Source organism: Nipponia nippon, unplaced genomic scaffold (assembly GCF_047370975.1).
Source record: "Nipponia nippon isolate SJK-2023a ecotype South Korea unplaced genomic scaffold, ASM4737097v1 scaffold_3, whole genome shotgun sequence".
Classification (NCBI taxonomy): domain Eukaryota; kingdom Metazoa; phylum Chordata; class Aves; order Pelecaniformes; family Threskiornithidae; genus Nipponia; species Nipponia nippon.
In genome coordinates, this window is record NW_028262347.1 from 120,430,929 (window position 1) to 120,454,166 (window position 23,238).

Sequence of the window (23,238 nt, forward strand, 5' to 3'; positions counted from 1 at the left end):
AGAGAAATTACAACAGTGTAACAGTCACTCATAAAAGCAGTATGGTGCAAGAGGCTCTTTGGTGCCAAAAAATTGTCAGTGATGCATTTATGAATGCTACTGAGTAGAAAGCAATCCAAATTACAACTCTTCCTCGCAGTGCTACAGAAACATTAAAGTACACTGGAGACTCCCGTATCTTGAGCAGTCTGCGAAGAAATATCACCAGTAAAGAAAAGCTGTATAAAAACCAATGACAAAAGACTTAAATGAGAAAGTATATCCTATCTTTCATCCTGAAATACAGGTCAGGTACGGCCCAGCTCTACAGCAGGCATATTAAATAATCAGATTTAAGGTGATCTACACATTGAGACCTGAAAGATCACTGCCTTAATCTTACACCCATTTATATGGGCATTTATGTGGCAATGTACTTGCATCATCTAATTCTTCAGTAGCGCCTAAAGAACATACTGCTTACACACCAGCATGCATCCAGAACATGGTCAAACATCTAGAATTATGTAGAAACCCCAGATTTCAAGTGAAGTCTTAAGAAATCCTAAAGTAACTTGCAATTCATACATCTACTGAGTCGTGATTTCTTTTTTTTTTTTAAACCGGGTAAGTGTAACAAAAATGCAGACTTCGCTGGGATTTTTTTTCCAAACTACAATGTATAGGCCGATCCTCGCGTAGATATACACATATATACAAAATTTATAGAAAAACAAAAGTCCTGTAGACAAAATTCCTAACTTGAGCGGAAAAACACTACGTATGCCATAAAGGAGAAACAGAGATAAAGGGCCAATTCTGTCATCACAAGCACTTATGGTTCCACGCTAACTTCAGTCATTATTGCATGCATTAGATGCCCAGAGTTACAGCTATCTCTGGGTACAATTGAGCCAACTGACTAAATCGCTCTTCCAGTATATCTCACTTTCAACCTGATCTAAAAGTCAAGGTACTATTAAGCATGTCAAGTAGAAGAGGAGGAAAAAACCTCATGTGATTTGCTACAGCATTAAGCGTAGTTACTTGCACAACCTGGCTGGGTTTAACAAAACTGCAAGTTTCCATTTCAAAAATCTATTCTAACTTGCAACACCTGCATGGTAAGAAACAGAAAAGATAAAATACACAGCTCCTCAGACACTCATTTAGAACTATCATCTCTAAAATCAAACATTCTGTTTCTTTTAAAATGCAAGTTTGCTTCACTGAACTATCACTGCAAATCCTACATTTTTTTTTTTACTTGTGCCTGCCTCAGTGTATTTCAGCATACAGCTGAAACATTTGCACCCCCTAGCTGTCACAGGTAAGACACAGTACTTATATCTAACTTACATTCATTTTCAACTTCAAATTTATTGAGGCAGTTTATATCAATGTATCCATAAAATAATTCAGAAATAACCCAAGTATACCATTTAAACATCTTCATGATTTATCCATTTACACACTCAGTACACAAACAACCCAGCCTCTGTACAGGTTCATCACATGCAAACCACCCATAAAGACAAAAACTTTAATTAAAAATAAGTCACAACTCAGTGTACTGTTTCAACTGCATCTCCATTTACCAAATGGCACATTGAATATTCTCTAAAATAAGATGTTTTTAACAATCTTGTTAAAAAATTCTTGGGCAAAATATTTCTAGACTTAAAAAACATCAAGATTTTTCAAAACACTCAAGATACTATACAACTTATAATAACCTTGAAATAGGTTTACAAGGTTGTTAACCAAGGTATTTACATACCAAATAATGTAAAGCAAAAAATTCGTATTTCTAATGACAAAAAGGTGATGCATTAAAGATTTATGAAATTAAAATTAAGGCTCTTTGTTATAGTTCTTTGTGTAACTTTACATAATAGCCAACTTTGGAAACGTCAGTCTTGCACATTCTTGTCAATCTACTGCATTTAAAGCAGTAGAGTATATTAAGTATTACTTTGAATAATTACATTGCTACTTCTATGTTTGAGCATGCTTTTGAAACACTGTAATTATGAAATATTTACAATGTGTAGCCTTCAAACTATGTAAAAGCACAAGTATGACTGTCTGATTTGAATACAAACAACATACTTGCAAAAATGTTTTTACTTCTCAAAATTAAATGCAAATTTCTACAGTCTTAATAAGCAAACCAGCTCTGAAGTTTTAATGTGTGCCTGAATGTGGACAGTAAAAGTTATGTGACATTACTCAGACAGTACTGTTTTTCATTTTAGACTGAACTACTCTTTGTATCAGACTGTTTTCTTTAAGCATGTAGAAAAATTAAATATTTTTTTAAAAAAATTATTCCAAGACCTACATATGCTTTCTGAGCTATGCCCACAGGTTTCTTGAAAAATCAATACTGTCTAGCAGGTTGTAACGATTGGTCCACAGTTTATTTCAGGATGTGTGTTCAATTAAAAGCAACTTGCTGTTTTTCAACGTCATTTCTCTTAAAAAGCACAGTGATATAAAACACTGAAGACAGAACAAAAAAATGGAATGGTAACCTAAAGATCAAATTCATTAGCCATTTCTCCTACTATATCAAAATTTGTAGTCAGAATTGTCTTTATTGACTTTATTTTTAATTTTTGTACACAAAGGAAAACATGTTCATATCCATCATGAACAAAAACTTAAAAAGGCAGAACTAGAAGACATTTGTGTCCTTCACCAAAGCAAAGCTGTGCTAAAGGTTCCAAACATTTCCATTTTTAAAATAAATATTTTCTTTTTTCATTGTCTACATTCCAGTCTTCAGAATGTCACTGGAAACTGCAGCCTATCACGAAATACACACTTTTAAACAGAGTCCCAGCTCACTGCGTTTGGTAGCTTGCCATACCATATCCAGCTTGGTTAGGTATTACAGGAGCACCTTGTCCCTGGGCAGGTTGAGCACCAAATCCACCCATCCAGGCAGCAGATGGAGATTGGCTTAAAAAGAAACAGGACAGTTAAAAAAAAGGAAAGGAAAAAAAAGAAAAAAAAAAGAAAAAGAATCATGCAAGTCAGTCAAGTTATTTACAAGACAACAGACAAAAAAAATAAAAAACATAAAAACATACTTCCAAAATTACTATTCATACCAAAATAGAACAATTTCTTCTTCTCCTTAAAGAGTAATTCAGGTTAAGTGCTACAACATGTGATTCTTGAAAATGGCATAAGCTTTTTAAGAACAAATTAAAAAAAAATTCCCCACAAACCTTGGGTACTAGTTGCATAGGACAACCGCCTCCAAAGGCATGTACGCACGCAGGTGGCTCTAAGTCAACATCAGTGATGCAGAAATGAAAAAAATTCCCAACGCCTAATTGGCACGAATACCAGTGATAGGTTTATCAGGGCTTACTATGTTTAATTGGCAAGAGATAATGAAGAATTACATAAGCAAAGAAGTTACTTTAAAAGTATGTTAAAACAAAAAAGTTGTTGTGAAGACTTCAGTCTTCAAGAGATCAAATACTAAAAGCCCACCCAAATTCTGAAACTGCACAAGTTAAAATGTCAGTATGCAGTTTCTTCTCTCCAGGGTCATGAACCCTTTAGGTAGATACCTGGGCTCCCTGGTTCAGACTCTCCAGTATTTACCACTTCAACTCAGAATCCAGAAAATTTTTAGATACCAGACAAGACCACCATCCGAAACTCTACCATAGATGAAGTCTTTGTGCCTTGAGTCTCAAAACACCCATACACATAAAATGTGTGATCAAGTACAAGTCAGAGTGACTGAGTGATCGGAGTGACTCACCCCATCATTCGGTCCACGGTAATCATTAAAAGGTAAGCTTTAAGCACGCAGGAGTCCACCTAAGGCTTGACACCTTGTGCAATCCTTGAACCAAATGAGCCTGAAACTCAGATATAACATTCTTGAAATATTCTAAAAAAATTAAATGCGATTACTCACTCTACTCCAAAACCCTGTTGATTCCATGCTTGGCCATACATTCCATATGATGGTACTTGCCACCCATTCGCCATATATTGCCCGTACTGTTGTGGATTTCCATACACTTGGCTCCATTGCCCCCACTGACTGTAATCCACCTAAGGAGAGAATAGTTCATAGTACTTCAGGTCCCAGAGATGGATTATGTTCCTTTTGTGCTGCTAAAGGCAAAATTTTTTGCTATATCAATCACAGGCTAAAACGAGCAATAATGAGATCAGACAAATAAATAAGACATCGCTGTGACTTGATTAGATCCTTGTACCGTAAAACGCGTTTGTGTGTGTTCGAAATACCAAAGAATATTTGGTTGGATAGTCACCTAGTCTGCAGTAAGTGAACTAGCAAGAATCAGAATTACCTCAAAGTTTCTCCCTATCTTGCATCATATCCAGAAGACAGTAACAGATATTCCATCAAAATCACTAGCCCAATTTGATGAACAACTGGAACATAACTGAGACAGAACATGGAATTTCATAAGAACACTACCACAAAATTTAGCTATGACAACTAGGAAGGCGTTACAGGTATATACACAATTGCTTCTGTGATACAATGAAAAGGTTCAAGTTACCTGTTGGAAGTTTTTAGTCATATCAGGGGATTCTTTACCCCAATAACATTTAACAACATGTCCTTCAATTGTGGTTCCATTAACTGAAACGATAGCATGTGCTGCACTTTCATGGGTTGAAAATCTAAAGGATGTAAAAACAAACCAATGTTATGCTTTATAGTACTTTCACCTGATTGTTAAAAAACAGTGACTCCATACATACAGAAAATCCAGAGAAAAAGATCTGCTTTCACAGATATTCATCTTCTCAGGTAAAAAGATTGGTGGCCACTTTTAAAAGTTCCAAATTTTTCTATGAACATATGGTGACAGCTTTTAATGTATCAGCAGAAGTTCAGTCAAGTGAAATTACAGAAAGATGAAACATTACAACATGAACAACATCACAGATTTTATTTTTCTCTGTCCATACCTGACAAATGAGTAACCTTTTTCTGGAAACACCCTTATTTCCATAATCTGTCCAAATGGTGAAAAAGTCTGTCTCATAAGTTGATCTACAACATATAATGTTTTTGAATTAGTAACCATCTTGGTGTCCAAAAAGCTTCAATAATAAAAAAGGCAATAAAACAAATCATACCTGTTAGCCCAGAGGCAATTCCTCCACAGTATACAGTACAATTTTTTGGACTTGACTGATTTACTACATCTTCAAATCTCAATTGTTTTGTATTATCTATAAAGAGAGAAGGCTGTTTTTAAGCAGTAAGCTAACAGTAACCACAAAGTCCCAGATTCTTACCTTGTACACAAGTGTGAATTATACATTTAACAAACACATCTAGTATTTTATGACAGACCAGTAGTGCCACCACTACACTGATATAATATACCCAAAAAATCTGTTCTTTAAGATCTGGAAGTCAAGCTAGATACGCAATTAAGTGACATGATTTTGGCAACATTATGTTTTATTCCTCCATCGAACGGTGCCATGCAAGAGAGCAAACACAACATAGCATTTCACATGAAGGTCTTACTTTCTTGTGTACTTTTGGGGGCTGGCGGTTTCCGTGTTGCCCAGTTAGTTCTGATCTGACGGCCTCCCAACCACTGGCCTCCCATGTGTACAATAGCATTTTCTGCATCCTAAAGAGATTAAAATAAAGATTATAACACATCCAAACAAGAATTATGTGCAAGTCTACTTTTAAGAAAGACTTGGTTGTCAGTCAATTCTGTTGACAAAACCAATAACAGTACAAAAAAAAATATATGAAATTCTGAGCAACCACAGCAAGCAGCCAAGAATGAAGCAACATGAAGCCGATCGGTTACAGAGAAGGCCCTCACAAGTGATTTGGCAAAACCTTCCTCCCACCCCCATTTTCTACACACAGGTTAGAAGCCAGCTTACATGTACTCATACATATACTACCTTTACACAACAAGCATCTGCATTAGAACATTTGAAGGCTGCCCCAAAAAAGTACAAAGGTCACGCAGATGCCACAAGCAATTACTGAAATAAATCAACTATAAATTATATATATTAAAAATCAAGTTACTTTGCCAATTGACTGTATTAAAAATACAATACACAGAAGTATATTTAATAGTAACAGATGAAAAGTCAGGAAAGACTTTTTAATCATCAAAATCCCTCACTGAAAAATTTCTCAGATGTAACCCAAGTAACCATTATACCATACACTACGTGTTTGCAAAAGGCACTGTATAATAAGATCTGAATGCGTTTTTTCAGAATCTTAATATGCACTCAACATAATAGGCCAAGCTTAGGTAGAAAAATCCCAAGTTCTGGGAAGGCTGAATGCTAGTTACTAAGACACTGTAATGCTGAGATACAGATAGACTGAGCATGTAAGCTTCCTTTCGTTTATTATTTGCACACACCCCTGTCCCATTCTCTCTTCTGCCCTCTGGAGGCATGCAATTTATGTCTGAACATAGACTGCTTCGCAAGTTCTCTGGATATTAAAGTCATTGTATGAACACACACACAAGTCCATGGCCCACGTGGCTTAACTTCTTATCTTGAGCATCAATTAGAAGACAATCTTTAAGTTCACACTGTAAGCAGAACAGCTAGTAAGCAAGGGGTAAGTTTGCTAATACTTCCAAGAAGCGATTTTTCCCCCAACTGCTTTGAAAGAAGAGAGGCAGAGCAAATAGTACATATGTTTGAAATGCTTTTCCAAGGGCAGAAAGCTTAAGAAAGAAAACTCCAAGCACAAGGGACAAAGAGAACATATGGACAAGTTAAAGGTGAGCAGCTAGCATTGTCCTGCCTCACACTGAAGGTTTCCAGTTATAGCAGACTCATCTCAAACTCCAATCACTCAGGACCTTGATCCTTCTAAGTTCTAATTACACAGAGTGCTCATTTTGAAGACAATACATAAATACAAAAAAGAAATTATCAGATGACCAATAAAGGGGATGGGGGGACGGGACGACAAACAAACAAAACACGAGACAACAAAAATCTTATTCAAGCACCCTCACTCCCAAAACATAACGAATAGGTTACAAACTGACTAGGAAAGGAAACTAGCTCTAATGAATCTTGCTGCCAGTCTTGAGGATCATAGCTACAACAAAAACAGAGACCATGCCATAACTGTTCCAGTTCAATGGAGGAGTTTTAATTTTCTCATAACTGTGGTGTGCATTAAGACCTCAGGCTGGAGTCCCTGAAGTCTGGGAACGTATCCCACTTCACCAAGTCTAGCAGGATGACAACAAATTCTGAAAAACAGGCCTTAAACTACCAGCTCAGGATGGTCGTGCCGTAACCCTATAGGTGCAGCTGCTGTTTGAATGAACAGCAATCAGGACATAAATTTTAGAAGCACTTTTTAGTATTACATTTAGAATTCATCCATTAATTTAGCAGAATGAACACAGATTTTAAATTGGAGTTTTTATGGCTCAGTCTTAAAAGAATCCAGTAACTTGCATTCCACGTGACTGTTACAACACTTCCCCTACAGTCACAGAAACCAAACACAACCATATGATAAGGGAAGAGAGGTACAAGGAAATAAGACATTCATTCCTCTTGTCTATTTCAGCTGCAACAAAAAAAAAATAAATGAAGTGGAAAAACACACTAAATCAAGGCATTCAACTGTAATATCCTATGGTATTTGCAAATCTGAAGAGAAGAAATTCCAACTTTTTCTGATTAAGATTCAGCTCCAGACAACCGTTATGAAGAACAGAAAAAGTCCTGACATGTAGGACTTCTGACCACACAAACAGGCTTAGATGCCTAAAATCCATAACCATTGTGTGTTTCTTCTACGCAACATGTTTAAGGAGAATGGTTTGCAGTTTCCCCATGTTGTCCTACACATGCCTCTCAATTTTCCAAATAATTTTCACTAACGTCTTACACTGTCAAACACTTATTTAACTTCCAAATTACCAAGAATTATTTGTTGAGTCAATTGTATTGCTATAAATGGTAGGGCGTAGCACTATTTTTATCAGTACTATACTGACTAAATTCTACAAATGACATCTTTCATATCAGAAAAGGGATACTAGTCACTCGTCAGAAGCATTTTTTCCCCAAGCGTACATAAGATTATCCATTATGTAACACCATCCAGCATAAAACCAAGAACAACCTTCAGTTTTACAAATATGCATAAGCAAAATACTTTAGAAGTACAGAATCAACTCTTAGCTGTAAATTCATTGCTCAACACAAAGAACCATCGTAGATTTCAAAGCGTTCTACCAACTCAAGCAAAGGACCAACCAAGAGCTTTACTGAGATGCAAATCGATCCAGCCATACCTCAGTGTATGATAGACTTGGTTGCATTAGGTCCCCAGAAAGACTGAGCTTTAGCACGAACCTAAACCTGGCAAACACCAAACCCTGCTGCGTAGCGCAGCGCTGCACTGCTTAGGACTGAGGGCTCCGGGAGGCCGTTTTCCAGGGGCTCCCACCTTACACAGGGCACTGCACTGGGCCTGGCGCGGTGCCTCAGCTAAGAGACCCAAAGCACCGCTGATCAGACCAGCCACCCAGCTCACGGTGGGCGAGACGGTTCCACAGACTAAGCTGAACTACCCTAACGCACCCAAACAAGCTTTCTATGTTCAGGAATCTGCTTTCACAGTGTCCTCCCATCTTTTTTTGCAATGTTCTCATAGCATTGCTGTCATCTGAGGTGTTTCAACCCTTCACCATAAATAACGGAAGTTTTTGACTGAAGTAAATTTGTCCTGTACCCGCAAATTTATCTCCCTTGGGAAAGTCTGATACATAGTGAATATATAAACAAAGAGCGAAACTAGAAGTGGAAAATAGGCAATATTTTAAATCTAAATTGTGATTACTCACCAGTTTGTTATAAAAAGATACAAAACCATAGCCTTTTGACTTTCCAGTTGCCATATCTTTAACTACCCGTGCATCCCTGTGAAAAGAAGCACAGCTATATGAGGGTAATAATAATAACCTGCAAAATAAAAACTAAAAGGAACCACACACACTGTATTGTGAGCATAATTTTTTCTTATAAATTCAGTTAGCCCTAAAACTACAGTCATTCCTGAACTCTCCCTATTGCTTCTTTACCTGTTAGAAAAAAGCAGTAGGACAAAAAAAATAACATGTAATAAACATGCAACCTATCCACATAACCTATACTGGCTAAAACTAGAATGTTCAAATTTGAAGTATAAGAGAAACAAAGTTTCCTTGTCTAATATTCTATTGGCTAGGGTCCTCTAAGGTTTACTGTTCTATAAATTACTGTAACAATTCTATCTAATTTACCATGCATTTTCTAAATAGTTAAATGTCTTCTGCCTAGTGATACAAAATATATGAAATATTAAAAAAATCGAAAAAGAGGAAAAAATAGGAATTAAAAGGCATACATGGCCTGTTAACAGATTTCTTTATTTTTCTTGGTCAATTCTCTACCATCATTTTGGAGTTTGGGTAGCTGTAAATTTTGAAAAATTGACATTTTCAGAAATTTAAGAAAGGAGAATAAAACTAACAACAATGCTAAGCACACCAGTACGAAAACAACAAATTTACACAGAAATTTTAGTGAGTAAGTTAAAATGATTGGAAATATAGAACTGCACTGAATATAGAATGTTAAAATGTAAATACTAAAATATGTATATATAAATAATGTATAATAAGAATAAATAGAAATGAGAAAAAATCTACAACTGAGTTCCAGTGTGCACAGTTCCTTGCAGTTAGCCTTCAAGATCCTGTCCATTCTTATGAGCAATTCTGCAAAATAACCAGAATGCTATTACTTTTAATTGTGACTTGGACTTTAGAAAAACTGCAGGTCTCAGGTATAAATATAGATTGAGAAACAGAAACCTGAATTATTCTCTTTAAATTGATTCTTAAAACAGTACTACTTACCACATTAAGAGACAAAAAGCAAAGTAAACAAAATAGCAGAGGTAAGAAATAAGATTTATGATTCATTTAAAAATATGCGTACAGAACAAGAGAAAAATAAGAATTTTGTTCTTAGAAATATAATCCTGTAAAGCAGTACAAAAACGTTCATGTGCAACTTTGAAAGATTTTTATAGATAAACTCATAGAAGATTAACAGACTTTTTTGTAGCAGTACTCTTAAGGACACACATACTTTAGCACTCACAAGGATTCTTGTAATGTTAAATATGTTCAATTAAAACACCAGGTGATTTAGTATCACCTGAGTTATCTATGAGAAGTTTAAAGAAACATTCTCTTAACTGGCAGAAATGCGCACATATTGTAAATCCACCATTCTTTCATTTAAATATTATAATCTTAATTCATCCCCTGTTATCATCCAAAAAAGTAGATTTCATTCTCATAAATATCAGCTTTTTTTCAAAATGTTCACAAGTTATTCAACTAGCTGCTTCATAAAATTATATTCTAATTGCCCATTTTTCTATACTGCCCACGAAATGCAGTATGAATGCATACAAAATACACCGAGGATGCAACATATACCACTTGTCAAGTCACTATTCTGTACACATTCTGAACAACAAAAAGTCACACTTAGGAACAGTATAAATTAGGGTTAAAAGCACATTGCTTTCAGCAAAACTGGAGCACAATTACATTACTGTATTTACAATCACGATAGATACTGAGATGAAACAATAACCCCTCTTAACTGCCCACCCAACATAAGGAAATTAACATCAGAAAAATTATCTATAAAGGTAAGAAATAACATTTCAACTCAGAAACAAATATTCACTGTCATATTTTCTAACTGATACTGGAAATGTTTATTGTGATACTTACGATATTTTACCAAAAGGAGCAAATGCTGACTTGATGTCTTCTGTTGTTATTTCTGGACTTAAATCCCCAACGAACACATGGAAGTGATCTGAAAATAAATAATTTACTAATCAAATATTTAACTGCTATCTAAAATTTCAACTCCTGAGAAAGTGATGCTCTGCACACAGCACTGGGAACCAGGAACGCCCAGGATTCCATCTGATGAGGAGCAGCAATTTAATCTGTCCACTCCAGTTTCCCCAGTTGCAAAGCAGAAACAGAAGAATTAGTTTGCAAAATTCTATTAAACACAAGATGGGAAGGAGAAAAGTTATGTTTAAATGCAGTTATGACAAATTATTACCACCTTGTGAAGTATTTGTGTAGAAGTGATACTGTGGCATTACTTTACTTACTGGATGTATCTTTTTTCTGGCTACTTGGTGTTGTTGCCCAGTTTACTTTGACCTCCTGAAAATAAGTATAAGATTTAGTATAAATTCACAAAGTTCTTACATTTTATAAGTTCATTCAAGGGTGGGTTACAACTGTCAATGTTTACAAATCATCATTCAATATAAAACGCTGTAGTAATCAGAACATCATAAACGATGTGTTTCCTAAACAAGACTTACTTAAATCAGTACAGTACTTACAAGGCTTACTTAAATCAGTATTTTAACAGTATTATTCTAACAATATTTAACGTTGGTAAACATCTTCAACAAAATGAATGCCCCACGGTTTTATTAGTATTTTTACACAAACCTATATTCCTTAAATCTAAGATTACAATGTAAGCAACTTACCTTTCCCAAAATTTTTCTCCCATTCATAGCAGCTAATGCAGCAGCTGCATCTCTGTGTTCATAAAATTCCACAAAGCAATAAGGGTCATTGCTTGTATGCTGCAAAACAGAAAATCCAACAGAAGAGTTGACCCTTCTGCTATCGGGTTGCTGAGAAGAAAATCCAGGAAAATATATTACTTATAGCTAGAAACTTTAAGAATGATTTGCATTAGATTTATGAAATAGCCTTTGACATTACACTTAAATGCAAGAATTAAGATGGGCTTTTTATTAAAGGTCTAGCCATTTCTGAAGTATAGTTGACTTTGTAGGAAGGCTCAGAACTTTAAGTTTACTAAACTAAAAATAATTCAACTACCAGAAAAGTGATCTGCAGACTGGATGGAAGGGGGGGGAAAAAAAGGGAAAAATTGAGAGAAGAACAAAAATGGTCTTCTGCCTCATCTATATACTTGAAAGCTTGAAAGGTTTGCTCCCCAGATACATTTTTGCCAGTTTTCTCTCTCCTCCTACTTAAGAAGTCTTTCCTCTTATCTGCCTGAAAATCACTAGCAGACGGCAACCTAGAAGTTGCATATTCTCAGTCTCAAGTGAAAAATGTTATACCCAGCAACTGGGAAATATTCCTTTAAAAAGGCTCAAAATAGTTTGACTGAGGGGAAAAAGATACTAATCAACTGATTGTTACTCTGTCAAATCTTGGGTATAACCTCTTTTTGTAGGATGGCCTATCAAGTCACCTTTAAAAGTACTGACAAACAAAGCTCACTGAAGTATAAAATGTACCAGAGTATTAAGTGCAAAGAATATAAAAGTTTTCAGAAAAGTTGATCAAGTGGAAATGATGATTAGAATGTGAACTTTAACACTGCATTTAACCTGCCTAAAAGATGTAATGAGTACAAAAACTACAGCCTTACACCAAAATATCTACATTAACTACTCTGCATGTACATGGACCAAAAGGTGATAAACGGCAATATTAAACTAAACAAATTATTTCTTGCATGGACAGGGAAGGGCGTAGTAGCACATAAAGAAACTGCTTTGACATCAATGTTCTTGCATATCAACCTCCCTCAGTGTCAGACAGAGCACAGCTCTAACACAAGTTAAGTGTAGGCCTTTACCAGTCTTACTGTTTAACTTCTGAAAATTCATGCACGCTTATATGGACAAAGAAATCCTAATTCTGCCCTGTAAAATGGGACTGTACATCTTCAAACATAGTTCTGTCTTCATCTGAAGAGGGGAAACTATTAAGATCTAATAGCTGAAGTGATCACAAGGCCTTTATATACCTAAAATCATCAAGTAGTCTGAAGTCATCCTCCTAAACACTGTCAGTACTAACTGTCCCTAACTGATGCAAAATGAACAGATGAGAGAAAACGTACCTGAGCTCATAAAAGAAGAGTTTAAGTCACAACAGCCATGAAGTGCTCCAAAAGCACATTCACCCCAGATGCCTCAGAAACACTAAGCCTTAATTCACCCCTCTTCCCATACCACTTTCCTGCTGCAATGAATACAAGATTTGGGAAATCCATTTAAGGCCTTAGCAGATTTACTGTGGTTTATGCTCCAAATGAAGTGCAATTTTACTTTTAGACTCGGGGTGCGTGTCTCTTCTTTTGCACTAAGCCGTTGTCTGAACATGAGAAGAGCCTCTTTTGCAGATGCCCAGATCTTTAAGTGTTTAAGATATCGGTAAATGCTAGTCACACCATCCCTCTGAGTATTACATACCCCCAAATGCTTGAAATCTCTAAATGCTTGACATATTCATGTCACATATTCTATGAATGAAAAAGAGTGAGCAAACAGTTGGTACACCTGGCTAAAGGGGGGTGGTGGGGTGGTGTCACAAAAGGAGAACATTCAGGTATAAACTTGACGGATGGTGGTAATAACAACGGACGGGTAAGAACCACTTACATGTAACTCAGTGCCTATGAAAAGTCTACAACAAACTGATTAGAAGGATAGGCAATGTGGACAGGTACTTTGACAGTTAAAAGCGCTGTAGCTGCAGGCCAGTTCCAGCCTCGAATCCAACCTGCACTTGCTGACTGCTTGGTGACAGGTGCTGAGGTCAGCCCAGCGCCTTCACCTCCATATGACTGAATATAGCTGCAAGTAGCTTTCTGTTTATCTACTTATTTCATGAAGACATCTCACTTGTTATTTCTATGGTTATGTAAAATCTTAAAACCACAAAGCCTAAATCAAGGTAAAATGACTGTTGGAATTTCTCATCTGGTTCTCAAGAAATCAAACGGATGCTAACATCTCTCAATCAGCTGAAGGCTGGAGCAACAGTACCTTATTTCTGAAGACTGTATGACAATCAAAGGTTTTTCTCTGAAGAAACAGTTAACAACTGTGCTCGGTTATCCTTCTGTTTAGTTATCTTTCTTCAACAACCTTATAGAAAATGTGGCAGAGCTCTTATCTTCACTAAAAAGTTTTAATAAAATGCCACACGGGACATTATTAGTTAAGACAAAGATGAGAGTGATTAAACAAGCATCAGGTGGATAATAAGCAGCTAAGAACCAAAAAAGCAGTGTGTCACATTGAAAAGAAAAGACGACCACAGAGGAGTTACTAGTAGCGTTCCTAAAGAAGTCTGGTTGCAAGACTTGCCTTTTAATACTTCCATTAACGATCCTGACAAAAAAAATGTGACTGTACTCAGGAAATCCATAATCACAAGTTAGTACTAACCACAAGAAGTAGTAAAAAGTAGGAAGAGCATACAGAAAACCAGAGTTGAAGAACCAAAGATTAAACCTAGCAGAAGTTTTGATTAGTCCCTGCCTGCTTGAAGTCCATCATTTATAAATGCAGAAGGAAGGAAAAATATTAGGGAGCGAGAAGTTGCCTAGGATGTGTCAACAAGAACACAGAAATGGCTACCAAACCTAAACGTACCAGAGTGTTTACAACGGAGAGAAGAAATTATTAATACTTACCAACACTTTGAACAAAATACCTTATCTGGAATACTAGGGAAATTTTGTCACTTTGTTTCAAGAAAAAATTAATTTAAGAACAGACAGGTGCAGACAAGAGCTATTCGCACTGGCACAGAAGAGGCTCAGGAAGAGCAAAACTTATTTTGAAGGATTTTTTACTTTTCATCCATAGTGAAGAAGGATTGATTTGAGAGGGAAAAGCATTACTGAGGCTCACATTCAAATAAAGCGAAAAATGTACAAAATAGCCATGAATAACACTTGAAACAATAAGGTTTCTGATCATCAGAACAATGTGGTTCTGAAAAGAGGGGGTAACAACCTTTTAAACAAAGTGGAATCTCATCATCAGCTGGTAGAAGGTACGTCAGGGCTACAGGCAAAGTACAGGACAGTACACAACAACAGGTCTCTTCTGCAAAAAGTTATCCCCAAAGCCAAACACAGTTAACCTAAAAACCCACTACCAGTAATGTAAAAAGAAGCCCCCAACTCCATTTATTTTGGACAACTTTATCCTAAGTTACATTATATTTGCTACCCCCCTGGATGTGGAAGGCCTTACCTCTGTTATCATTTTACAGCTTTTGCATGGTCCAATCTGGCTGAATAACTGAAGTATAAGAACTTCAGTCACATCTCTGGAGAGGTTTCCTACATAGCTACACAAGGAAACAAAAGCAACATTTTAAACCAGAAATTTCCATCTTTTCAAATGTAATTACTATTTTAAAATCTTAAATGACTATGAAAAATCTCCCTTTAGACAGCCCAGGTATCTTAAAGACAGTATTTACAAATTATTTCATGACATAGTTTTAATGCAGCATTCATGTGGTTTCTAAATTATAAAGTTCGCCACTCAGTTGAGAACATGAAGCTTGGTTCAGACATAATACTGGACACCGATATCTAGTGTCAGTCGTTTCTTTGGCAGAGAAACGTCAAAACCAGCAAGAACATTGCTCAAGAACGTTGGGTAGAACAAGCAACCAACTGGGCAAAGATGTTTTAAGTTTCACTTCCCACTGAGCATCTAATCAAGACTACTTCTGAATTCGGGTACGAACCCACATCTAACTCCTATTAGTTCAGTAGTAGCTACCAGACATAAACTGCGCTGCCTTGCAAACGACCAAGTCAATTTTCTTGTTTTCCTGAACATTTGGAAAACCAGCCCACTCACCAACAGGCAGGGCAATTTATGCAGCATTATGCCATAGGAATGCTCCGCACAGCACCTATCTCAACAGCTACCATCTCTATTTTGGCAGTGTTATTTTAATATCACCCAAACTCTCTGATTTTTTTATTTATAAAACCTTAGAAGTAATTCCAAGTTTTGAAATACCTATCTAGTTTAGATAGAGCCCTAGATTTACCCAGATAGCCAGAAATCCAATAGCAGAGTCTTAGAACTACTTCTAGATACTCTGCTACAGGTTACACTCAGAAAAAGTAAAATCAGGTCACAGAGATGGCTGAGAAAGAGTCATGCATGCAAAACTGAATTCTTTAAACAAAAGTGACTAATTTGTAATCAAATTGTAAACAAAGTGATCAGTTAAGAGAAAGGCTTGTCACAGCAACAGAACTCAAAAGTCATCAGCACAGGGACATTCATTATCTTTACAATTAAGCCTGTCAAAACAAAGTACGCAAATGCAACCAATAACATGAGCAGAACTTTTGTGATTTAGCTGTTGAAACAATATACATTTATTTCACTCTGATCTATTATAGAATGTCACAGTACAGTAAACTAAAGTCAGTCTGAGCTGTTAATACACTTCTGTGAACATAAACGTGAAACAGCATTTCTTAGTCTATGCATAAGCCAAATTCTTTTGAGTATAGCGATTCAAGCGCACACTTCTTTTGCTTAATGAGCATCCCTTTAAAAATTTTGAAAGGCAATTTCTGTGTTTGACAACTGGACTTTCATCTAGCTTCAGCAAAATTAAAATGGACACTATTTGTTTTCATCTGAACACCATACAATGATAAAAACAGATTTTTTTTTATGTTGTTATTCTTTCAACAACTATGAAACAGTTCTGCACTTTCTCAGTCAGGACTCAAATGCTACACAAGATCCAGAGTGAGTTTCTTATATATCACATCACCTGAATATAGAAACATCCATTAAAGGCTTTCATGTACTCATTGCTTTCTTAATAAAGACATAGGAATTAATATAAGTCATTAATACAAGCTACATTTGCAGTCTGTATTGTTATGAATCATTTCAGTAAAGAATTTAAAAACTGCAGAATTCTGTAAGACCAATTACAGGACAAATTGCCCATCTCACTGACTTTTCAATTCTCTATTCTGAAAACTTAGCAGTTAAACATTTATCCATACCTTCTTTCTGAAACCTTAACTAATTTTTTGTTAATCATTCACCAAGATTAAATTGTAAATCACTAATAGTTTTAAATGGAAATATTAACCTTTGCAGATACTACTAAAATCAGATAGAACATGGATATAATTACCAGTAGGAATTCCCACATAAAGTGTCAGCAGTGCTGTGAACTTATTATTAGTACTTGTTCCCTTTGTATGTTGTAGAACACTATTAGTTAACACCATTCCTTAACAGGATACTGATATAAGCACCTGTACAGTAGCACTGAGATGAAATTAAATATGGTGAAGTCCTACTAACATTATTTCTACTGCAAAATCAGATAGAGCAAGGAGTACAATTAACACTATAGAAGAACAAAATCTCAGCCTCTTCTGCATAATAATAATATGGATTTTGGAAATGCAAGAACTCTGAAAAGCCATGTGAAGAATTCCTCTTGGTCTGACAAAAAAGCCAGGAAAATCCATTCCTTAGAAATCTATTCAATTCAGGTTAGATAAATTACACTAACTGCTAGAAGAGATACTAGGTGGTTTTCCAATGCCACTATGTCTTCATCAAGATAGTTGTGAATGAGGATGTTGCATCATAAACTTTAGCTATGAAACAGGTTGCCTCTTCATAAAAATCAGCAGTGTAATTCTGGACCACCGGATTGCTAGATTCAAATGGGATGTCAAGTCCTAACGGCCCATTAATTCTCTAAATGTATATGATAAATACTGCCTTGATGTTTAGTATTACCAGAGTCAGAAGGCATCAATACCTTTCACAAGTTGCTAACACTCTGAAACTTGAATAATACACACAGTGAGAATACTTCACAATAAAAGGTTCATGTAACAAGGACAACATCCACAGAGACCCAAATCTTAAATTGCATGTAAAATAGGGGAATACAAACCTCTACAAATTTGAAACAATACACTAAAAAAATAACACTTGATAGTTACTTCCGTGTCTTTAAGTAAAGTAGGCTGCAGTAATATTACCTCCTTCAGTACAGTTAAAGATGACTTAAAAAAATATACAAGCAAACATCTTCAGTGTACAATGTTTGAATACTATATAACTAAGGAAAGAAATATATTCAACACATTACGAACAGAAACCTTACCTTTCTCGAAACACAAAACTTTCCTCAGCTGATGCTAATCACCTGCCACACATCACCAGCCTATTGGTGCACCCAGTTTTCCCCTTTCTAGCTCAAATTTATACAGGATATAACGTAACATCATATTTTCTATTCTACTTTATGAAATCAAAATAAGTAGAACCACACCTAAAGAAAACATATGACTTTTAACATGCTATTGCATGGTATTTCAATCTTTTTGTTTTATTGCATTTTAGAGGATATATAATTCAAACTTCTTAAAAATTATAAAACCCAACAGAGAAGAAGCACTTACTATACTTTTATAGGCTGTTGTCTTGGTTAATGTGACAGGGCAGCAAAAGTTGTGGCTTTTTGCATACAGGCAATAGTGTTTGTTCCCTTCTGCAAGTTTGAAGCACTTAAATACCAATTAATAAGCACATACAAAAAAAACCCCAAACCATATATATATCTGTATGTAATCTCCTGACATAAATTTCAATATATTACACTTTTGAATGCTGCTGACAACACAAAGAATAAGAAACTGTATTTGAAATTCAGAGATCTTGTAAAATTATCTAAAGAACAGAAGAAGCCCGTATCAGCAAGTAATGAGTTTTAGAATTAAACTCTTTGCCTTGAGCAGAAATATCCTCTTTGTGAAGGTATACAGGTTTTCATTGTATCCCAGACAGGTAAGAAAGAAAGGGACATTGACAGCCACTACTGTTAGGTCCACAAACTCCCCTACATACTACTTGGAGGAAAGATGGTAAATATCTTTTCACACTCACACAGACAACATGCAAGAATTGCCAGATTCCATATTTAAATGAAGGAAGCATGATAAGCAATAAGGTAATTGATGGGTGAAAAGTCCATAGAAATTCTAGTAGCATCTCTGCCTAGTGCTAGTGAGCTACTGGAAATAAAATGATACCAAGAAAAATCCCCTCTGTAGACTCCACTAGCAGACGATATTCCTCTACAAGAGGACTGAACTGAAAGGAAGTGTAAGAGAAGTGAATCCAGCTCCCGATTCACAGCTGAAGTCTTACTTCTGCACCCCATCCAAATTCCATGGTACTTAGAATATACCATGGCAAGGCTAATGATACAACTTCTAGGTATCCAGTGACTGCTCATGAAGTTTTTTCTAAAACCATTAATAAGAACATACAAATTTGGAACTTTTCTTCCAGTTATCAGTGACACCCGATAACATTAGCAACGCATTAGGTTTCTCAGAGCTTAGTTTCCACATTAAAGTAGAGAAAGGACTTTGATACAGCTTGTGATGGAAGAAGATCTGGCAGTACTCACAGAAAACAGAGGTTTCAAGTGTTCTATAAAAAAAAATAAAATCAGAAGCCCACAGTTCATTTTAGGACCAGCTAAAAAAACTACATGTCATAAATTTTCTATATCACATTTGAATTGAGGGGTGTCACAAATCCTACAAAAATGCATCCCTTTCTCAAGTTATCTTCAAATTGTTTAGAGCAGTAAAGAAAACTTTTTGGTAGAAAATATTGAACGTTACTCTTCACATTTCTATGAAGGCCTACTAGTTATGAAATGTGAGAAATAAAAATGCAAATGGTGTCTATTTTCTATATTAAGCCTCAGAAAATATTTTGAATTCTTAGAGGTTCATGACTGGCCTATCATGACTGAAAACAACGTAACAGCCCTGTAAGCACTGCAAATGGAAACAATTATTCCAGAGATATTTAAGATGGGCATAAATGTTTGGTGGTTTGGTGGGTTTTTCTTTTTATAATTAAAAAAATTGCTTGCAAGCATTAAAAAAGAAAACTCCTTCCTAACCTACAGGTTTAGTTTTTCTTTCCTGAAGGAATAAATGAAATACCAAAGACATTGATAAAGTATCACTTAAACTATCAACCAAGTGCCTATGCATATGGTCAAATAGCTATAGAAACAATTTGTTCTTCACTTTTTTCTCCCTGCAAAAACAAACAAAAACAACAAGTTCAACTAACAATATTATTAGTTGTTCTTGGGGGCCAGTGAGTTTTATTTATATGAGAGATCATAACAGCTCTACATGAAAAGTATTAGCCAGGATAATAATCTTTAAAACACAACTTGCAATTCTAAATTTAAACATATTTCAGATAAAAGTAGGGACAAGAGGGAGGTGTAAGAAATGCTACAGCAGAATTTTTGTCTTCTATGAAAAAAGCACTCAAATAATTACAGGAAAGTAACCCTACATGACTGTGGTTACTACAAAACTACTAGGAAATGGACGTATATGCTGTTTATTAGTTTGACAAATTAAACAGAGTTACATGTGTGCAATAAAACATCTTGGGCAGCTGTAGAGATGCTGTTTCAGATGTCTTAGTACAAATGTAATCTTCTTCTTGTCAGTGACTATGGGCTAAGTCAGGTCATCAGTGGATGCGTTAGTAAGAAGAACCCACTCCCAATGCAGCACCAAAACTTGTTAGCAGTAAAAGAACATCTTAAAACTTAGCCTAGATAGAGCACTGATTTTCAAAAAGAGGAGCCAATCAGGCAGAGAGGAACCTTGAAAATAAAAATGAGCAAAATGCTGTGTACCTTTGCCCTTTTCCCTCCTCTCATTCTAAAGCAACACACTGAAAACTATGCCCACTATCTGGGCCAAGCACACTCAGACCATTTGGGCAGTCAACACAAAAAGCATTTAAGATACACTTATTTAAACTACGCATCTCAGGGAGCAAGGACTAAGTACTTACACTACACCATAAACAAGTTAAAAGAACTTTTGCAGACATGGGAAGGAGAAAAAACACAAATCGCCTCGAAAAGCCTTAAATGCCAAGTCATCATTTTGGCAGTGGAAACAAACTAAAGCAATTCAGAGATGTTTTACTCTGTTTCAGTAGTTTCTTTAAAGCGGCCTTGAATCCAAATTATCTTTGAAAGACTTTCTGAAGGCTACTGTCCCCAGAATCAAACAGACAAAGATTTCATTTGCACTGTCTTGAGCTGTGTTTCTCATATGGGCAGCCTGAGCATTGTACTGTTGAGGTGCCTTTACTGTACGGACAGCCCAAACGCTGTACTGTTCATACAGCACGTAACACCCTTAGGCAACTGGAAACTGAAAATCTACGAACTAGTTAAAACAATCAACAACAGAATTATATGCTCTCAAGTGCCTAACGATACATACCAGCCCCCCTCGTGTAAGTGAATAGGACAAAGAAAACCCATCAAAACCGTACCTGCAGAGTTGAAAAGAACTCAACAGCAACCAAAAAAAGCTCAAATTTATATTTTTAAACAGAAAACAGATGACATCCACCAACTGATTAAACACTGCCTAGAGAGACACGGCCAGCGTACAGTTATTTCATTTGCCAGGGCCCAAGAGACTACTATTGAACCACACTGCAAAATACCGGAGGGAAAAGCGATTTCTCCTGTCCTGCCCGCTACAGAGAGCCTCGTTTCACGGCGCTCCCACCCCACCACCGCAGGGGGAACACAAAGAACTTTCCGAGCGCCGGGGCCGCTGTGAGGAGGGGACCGGAGGGCGGGCGGCCCGGCCCGCTCCGCTCCGCTCCTCCCGGGAGAGCCCGGCTCCCGCAGCCGGGCAGCGGGGCTCCCCCCGGGCACTGGACACAGACCCACCCAAACCCCGAGTCCCCTCGCCGCCACCCCGGCGGCGGCAGCCCCGCTTTCCCCCCGGATGGCTGCGACGCCAGCCCGCGCCCTCCCGTCCCCGCCGCTGGCAGCAGCGCTCTCCCGCGTCTCTCCCTCCGCTCCCCGGCCGACACCCGCTCCGGACCCCGCTCCCCGTCCCTCCCTCACACGCTCTCCCCTCAGGCGCCCTCCGCTCCGCTCCCTCCCGCCCGCCGCCTCCCTCCGCTCCCCCGGGACCCCCGCGCCCCGCCGGCCCCGCTCTCCCCCCTCTCCACGCTCCCGCCCGGCCCGCACCTCCCCGCCCCCACCGCGGCCCGGCCACGCACGCCTCCGGGACCGCATCCCTCTCCCCGCCTCGCCCCGCCGCCGGCCCGGCCCGCTCCGCCCTGGGCCCGCCGGGGCTCGCTCCCCACCCCCGAAGCCCCCCGGCCCGGCCCCGCCGCTCCGCCGCCGCCCCCTCCCCACTCACAGGGTCCTGGGCTGCCCGTCGTCTTCCATAATGGTGGGCGAGCGCCGCTCTCAGCCGCAGCCGCAGCCGGGGGCAGCGCCGGAGGGGGGGCTCCGCCGCGCAGGGAGGCGAAGGGAAGGTGAGGGTGAGGGCCCCGGCTCCCCCCGCTCCGTCTCGCCCCCTCGCCAGGTCCCGACACCGCAACCCGAACAGGAGAGGGAAGAAGCACCACAAAATGGCCGCCGCCACCAGACACTCAGGAAGCCGCGCTCTGCGCAGCCGCGCCCCGCCGGCCCGCTCCCTCTCGGACCGGATTCTCCTTCCCGGTCCCCGCCGCCGCGCCGCGGAGAGCGCTGGGGATCGTAGGCACCGACGGGGAGAGCGCGGCGGGACGGCGGCCGGCGCCCGCCGCCCTTCTGGGTGCTGTAGTCCTGCGGCCGCCCATCGCGGGGAGCGGCGCTGGGAAGAAACTACCGCTCCCAGCATGCCCGGCGGCCGCGGGCCCGGCGGCGCAGCGGCCCGCCTCCCTCCCCGCCGCGGGGGGCGAGCCCGGCCCCCGCCGATTGGCTGCCAGCAGCCCGGGAAGATTCGCTTCTCTGCGCCGCCGCCGCCGCCGCCTGGAGCCGGGCTTCAGCGGGCAGGGCCCGGCCCCGGCCCCGGCCCCAGCCCCAGCTCCGGCCGCTGCCTTGGAGGTAGCTGGGGAGAGCCCGGGCTGAGCCACAGGCCCCCGGGGGTTTCTGCCCGCTGGGGAACTGACGCAGAAGTGTGACGGTAGTATGGGCATCAATGACGAATAAAGCGATCTGGTACACCTCCGGCGGCTCATCCTGTGAAGACTTATTATATTGCCGTGCGCTTGCCTGAGGGGAGTCTGGTTTATAGCATAATATATTACTGCGTGCCATGTTTTTAGCAGTGCCAGTGGCGATAAGACAAGGGGGAATGGTTTTAAACTAAAAGAGGGTAGATTTAGACTAGATATAAGGAAGAAGTTTTTCACGATGAGGGTGGTGAAACACTGGAATGAGTTGCCCAGAGAGGTGG

The 23,238-nt window shown here is 38.7% G+C and overlaps 1 protein-coding gene across 4 annotated transcripts; it reads right to left on the bottom strand.

Moving 5' to 3' along the window:
- Nucleotides 1-2,572: 2,572 nt before the first annotated feature.
- On the bottom strand, nt 2,573-22,632 carry TIAL1 (TIA1 cytotoxic granule associated RNA binding protein like 1). 4 transcript variants are annotated; one of them, XM_087767519.1, is made up of 12 exons: nt 22,216-22,632; nt 15,164-15,260; nt 11,615-11,764; nt 11,222-11,276; nt 10,824-10,911; nt 8,874-8,949; nt 5,531-5,639; nt 5,131-5,226; nt 4,960-5,044; nt 4,545-4,668; nt 3,926-4,065; nt 2,573-2,946 (listed from the first exon to the last, which is right to left on the bottom strand). In XM_087767519.1, the coding sequence occupies exons 1-12, from the start codon at nt 22,242-22,244 to the stop codon at nt 2,829-2,831; spliced, it is 1,167 nt and encodes a 388-aa protein (XP_087623645.1). In that variant the 5' UTR covers nt 22,245-22,632; the 3' UTR covers nt 2,573-2,828. The 4 variants fall into 4 exon arrangements, with proteins under 4 accessions (XP_087623645.1, XP_087623646.1, XP_087623647.1 ...); XM_087767520.1 differs by having other exon boundaries at nt 11,615-11,713; nt 22,216-22,631; XM_087767521.1 differs by lacking the exons at nt 11,222-11,276; nt 11,615-11,764; nt 15,164-15,260; nt 22,216-22,632 and adding an exon at nt 9,416-9,483 and having other exon boundaries at nt 10,824-10,840.
- Nucleotides 22,633-23,238: the final 606 nt, after the last annotated feature.

What these genes read in the sequence shown, in the direction of transcription:
- TIAL1 (XM_087767519.1), bottom strand. Translation starts at nt 22,244, where the DNA reads ATGGAAGACGACGGGCAGCCCAGGACCCT. An exon ending in CCAGAAAAAAGATACATCCA is followed by an intron (nt 10,912 to 11,221) that starts GTAAGTAAAGTA and finishes ATTTATTTTCAG; the next exon opens with ATCACTTCCATGTGTTCGTT. An exon ending in AATTGCCTCTGGGCTAACAG is followed by an intron (nt 5,045 to 5,130) that starts GTATGATTTGTT and finishes TATATGTTGTAG; the next exon opens with ATCAACTTATGAGACAGACT.